The sequence below is a fragment of the Dasypus novemcinctus genome, chromosome 19, assembly GCF_030445035.2.
Source record: "Dasypus novemcinctus isolate mDasNov1 chromosome 19, mDasNov1.1.hap2, whole genome shotgun sequence".
Taxonomy (NCBI): domain Eukaryota; kingdom Metazoa; phylum Chordata; class Mammalia; order Cingulata; family Dasypodidae; genus Dasypus; species Dasypus novemcinctus.
The window spans coordinates 60,163,166-60,167,584 of record NC_080691.1 but is presented as its reverse complement, the minus strand read 5'-3'; the positions used below and the strand labels follow the sequence as shown (position 1 = coordinate 60,167,584).

Sequence of the window (4,419 nt, the reverse complement as noted above, 5' to 3'; positions counted from 1 at the left end):
GGGGAGCCCCACGCGCAAGGAGTGCGCCCGTGAGGAGAGCCGCCCAGCGTGAAAAGAAAGAGCAGCCTGCCCAGGAATGGCGCCGCCCACACTTCCCGTGCCGCTGACGACAACAGAAGCGGACAAAGAAACAAGACGCAGCAAATAAACACCAAGAACAGACAACCAGGGGAGGGGGGGAAATTAAATAAATAAATAAATCTTTAAAAAAAAAAAAAAAAAAAAAAAAATGCAGAAATTAAACACCATATAACTCATTAAATGTTCATTCATTTTTACATATTTATGATTGACTAGCCATTATTTATACACCGAAATTTTCTAGGTAGAGTGGAAAACTACACTTTACATACCTTTCTTTCTAGTAAGGAAATTGTTATCCAAAGCCCAATTAAATAGAAATTTATTTAATTAAAATTATGATAAATGATTTGAAAGCAAGTGAAGTCTACCATATATAAGTTGACTTCTGGGTTCTAATGAGGTATTTCATAAAAGCCAGATTATTCTCTTCATCAAGGAAAACACACTTATTTTCTATTTATATGAATTTTCTTCTGCAGAGCTCCTTCATAGCATTTGTCATCTCTGAATTTCTCAAAGTATATATTAAAGGGTTTAGCATGGGGGTTATGATTGTGAAAAACACACTCAATGATTTGTCAATAGGGAAGTTTCTAGCAGGTCTTGCATACATAAAAATACATGGAACAAAGAAGAAGACCACCACAGTGATATGAGAACCACAGGTGGAGAGGGCTTTCCTCCTGCCTTCCTGACTAAGGTTTTTTAAGGAGTGTAAGATGACAGCATAAGAGATGAGTAAGAGCAGAAACACAATACTACATATCATCCCTCCATTAGCTACCACTAAGAGACCAATGACATAGGTGTCAGTACAGACAAGTTTCAATAAGGGGAACATGTCACAGAGAAAATGATCAATGACATTCGGACCACAAAATGGGAGCCCATAAAGAGATATCAGTTGAATGACTGAGTGCAGAAATCCTCCAATCCAGGACACTGTTAGCAGCACAGCACACACCCATTGCCTCATGATAATCAGATAATGCAAGGGCTTACAGATGGCCACATAGCGGTCATATGCCATGGCCAACAGAAGGAAGATCTCTGATCCACCAAAGAAGTGCTCCAAAAAGAGCTGGATCATACAAGCTTGGAAGGATATGGTCTTTTTTCCAAAGAACAAGCCTGAAATCAACTTTGGGGAAATTAATGAGGCATAACTGGCATCCATAAATGATAAGCCAGCAAGAAAAGTGTACATAGGTGAACCTAGGGACTTACTGACAGTTACAGTCACAACAATGACTAAGTTACCCACCATGGTCAAAATATAGGAGAACAAGAAGATAATGGAAAGTACTTTCTGTTGCTTTGGATTCTGTGTGAGGCCCAGGAGGACAAAGTGAGTCACATTGTTCCTTGGTTCCATATATTGTCTTACAGATGCTGACTTAAGATTTACAGACAGTTTACCTATAAAATAGTCAAAAATTGTAGTGTGTTATAAGCATAATCATTTATTTATTCATTCTGTCAAAATACCTCTGGAGCATCTATTTGTGCAAACTTGTCATCATAAACAATGGGATTAACAAGTAGACTAAAACAAGATTCCCTATCCTCAGTGTTGGTATTTATAATTATGGGGTGAGAACAATACAGATCAATGTAATCAGTGCTATTTTAAAGATATTCACATGATGCTAAGGATGGGCTGCTTGGAAACATAAACTAGGGTGAAGAAACCTTCCCAAAGTAATACTTTCACTATATTTAAAAGCTAAATTGAGAATTGACTAGAACAAGAAAGAATGGGAAGGTGCTCCTTTCATAGGCACAAATTTAATACTTAAGCTCCCATATAGGTTAATTTACAAAGTTAAATTGGATTTTAAAATTATGAAAGGAAGGCTATAGACCACAATTCACTGACCTAGTTTCCTCACACCACACTGAAATCTCCTTTTTGGGTCTTTGAATAGGAAATTTTCTTTTGCTGAATTCTAAATGCTGAAGCCATACAATTTTTATAACCATATCCTATCTCTTCCCTAATATTGAAATCTCTTTATGCAGCTTCCTAGTGAATATCATTGATTGAATATCAAATTGGTGTTCATAAAACTAAATTCTGAAGCCACTCCAAACCTATCCCTCATCTCATTAAATGGTATCATCTTCTGTGTTATTTTTCAGAACAAATATCTTACAATACCTTGCACTGTTTTTATTCCTTGCACATTAATTATCCATAGCTTCAAAATGTACTACAATTTTGACTATCTTCATTATCTCTCTGGTATCTCATTGGCTTACTGCAATTAACCTCCTGCCATTCTCCCCAGTTTTACTCCTGTTTTCAACTATCTGTTCTCCTGGAGCAGCCCAAATGATTCTTTTAAAATCAGGGTTAGATAATACCACTCACTTTTTTGAAATTCCTACAGTGAATTCCTACACACAATATCTACATAGCATGGCCTATAAAACCTCAGATGACTTTTATCTAGGTTATCTCTCCAAATTCCTCTCTTATGATTCTCATTCTGCTCAAGACTTTCTGCTGTATCTCAAATATACAAATTGCTTTTCCATCTCCTTTCTTCCACAGTTCTTTTATATATGTTCATTTCAATGATCAGAAACAGTTTACCTGTAAATAATTATGTATATATATAGTAAATTTAATATTTTATTTATTAATTCAAAGGACAAATAATTATAATACTTACACTGTGCCAAGTTTTTCCAATAAGGTAGACTGAGTCATCACAGATGATCTACTAACTCATTTAAGCCAGGGATTTACTCCAAGGGGCCATATAATTAGAGGACAGAAATGTTGGTAGTGACTGAGGAACCACCTTTTCATCATTAGTTTCCTTGTTTTCCAGATAGAGGTATTCCTCTTGAAGTTAAGAGATGACTGAGGACATCTAAGAATGTCATTAATCTTCTCATGACAAGTATCATATAAGCCCTGACCCACAGTGATTTTATCTTTCTTCCATTTTCTTTAGAAATAATACAAACCTTTCCTTGAGGAAGCCCGCATTCAACAAGTTGACTATTATATCTGCTTATATATGCCTCTCTCCTAACTCATTAGGTGTAATTTATGCCATAAAAATTAAAAAGCTATATTGTGCTGTTTCTTTAGATAAGACATATTATTAATGAGCAGACAAAATAGATACTTTTGTTTTATTCAAAGTATCTATCACACTCATATTCAGGATATATATATATACATAATATATCGTAATAAAACATTTTCCTAGATCACTGTAATTATAATATTTTCCAAATCTAATTACCAGAAATTAAACTTAAAACTAAGTCATAATACTGAACATCTGTAAGATAAGAATAATGATAGCTAGCTACTGAGTGTCAATATTTATAATTTATTAGCTAAAGTATTTGAAAGCATATGTAGCACAGTGCTTGAACAAAAAGAGATGATCGACCTTTAGTTTGTTATAGCATATCTGAAGCTTCAGTTGCTACCTATCAACATGTGTATGTTGATATTCCTCTGAAATGCAGAAGAGTCTATGACCATAACACCCTGAACATGTCTGATCTCATCTGAAATGCAGAAAAATGTGGTGAGAAAACATTCCCCTGATCCCATTTAAAACAGACAAAAAATATTAATAAATGGAAAAAATACTAACTTTTTAAGAACATCTATTATTTGTTATGCAAAACTATGCACCTGATGCCATGTGCATGCATATATTACACACATTTAATGTGATTATATGCAGTGTATCACATTTATTGTGTCACAGTTTATCTTTACAAATATTTTTATTCTAATTTTAATTGAACAAACTGAAGCTCAGAATATTTTATTTTTCTCCAAACCATACATTGTTAAGGGCAGAACTGGAATTGGAATCTAAGTTTGATGGATTTTAAAGCCTCATACTGGCAGAGGAAAATTTTTCAACTTTTCAAGTGGTATAATTGCCTGTGAAATAGATATTCACAAAATTACATATTAATACTGGAAATGATACTGTGCAATTGTGTACATATCTATTTCATAGGCAATTATTTCACTTAATGCAATAAAATACCATATCTACATAAGAAGATAACAGTAATGAGGGAAAAAATCTAACTTCTTTTTAAGGTAATTTCAAAAACTTACCTTTCCAGTTTCTTGCCTATCTCATTCTATTTGATAGTGTCTAAGTAGCTGTACATGAGAATTTGAAAGGACATTCAATTAATTTTAAATATCACGATTTAATATTTGTTAAGCATTTCCTGAAATAGTTATGAGACTACTTAAAAGAATACATCTACTCACCAGTAGGGCAAACATCACTGGACATTTTGTTCCTCTAACCCTAATATTTATCTTTGAGTCCTGAA

At 33.9% G+C, this 4,419-nt stretch overlaps 1 protein-coding gene across 1 annotated transcript; it reads right to left on the bottom strand.

The window, feature by feature from the left end:
- Window positions 1-541: 541 nt before the first annotated feature.
- On the bottom strand, window positions 542-1,459 carry LOC101428891 (olfactory receptor 4A47-like). The gene has a single exon (XM_004476707.3). It carries the CDS (start codon window positions 1,457-1,459, stop codon window positions 542-544), a length of 918 nt encoding a protein of 305 aa, XP_004476764.2.
- Window positions 1,460-4,419: the final 2,960 nt, after the last annotated feature.

Excerpts from the sequence above, each read along its gene's own strand:
- LOC101428891 (XM_004476707.3), bottom strand. The coding sequence starts at position 1,459 with ATGGAACCAAGGAACAATGTGACTCACTTTGTCCTCCTGGGCCTCACA.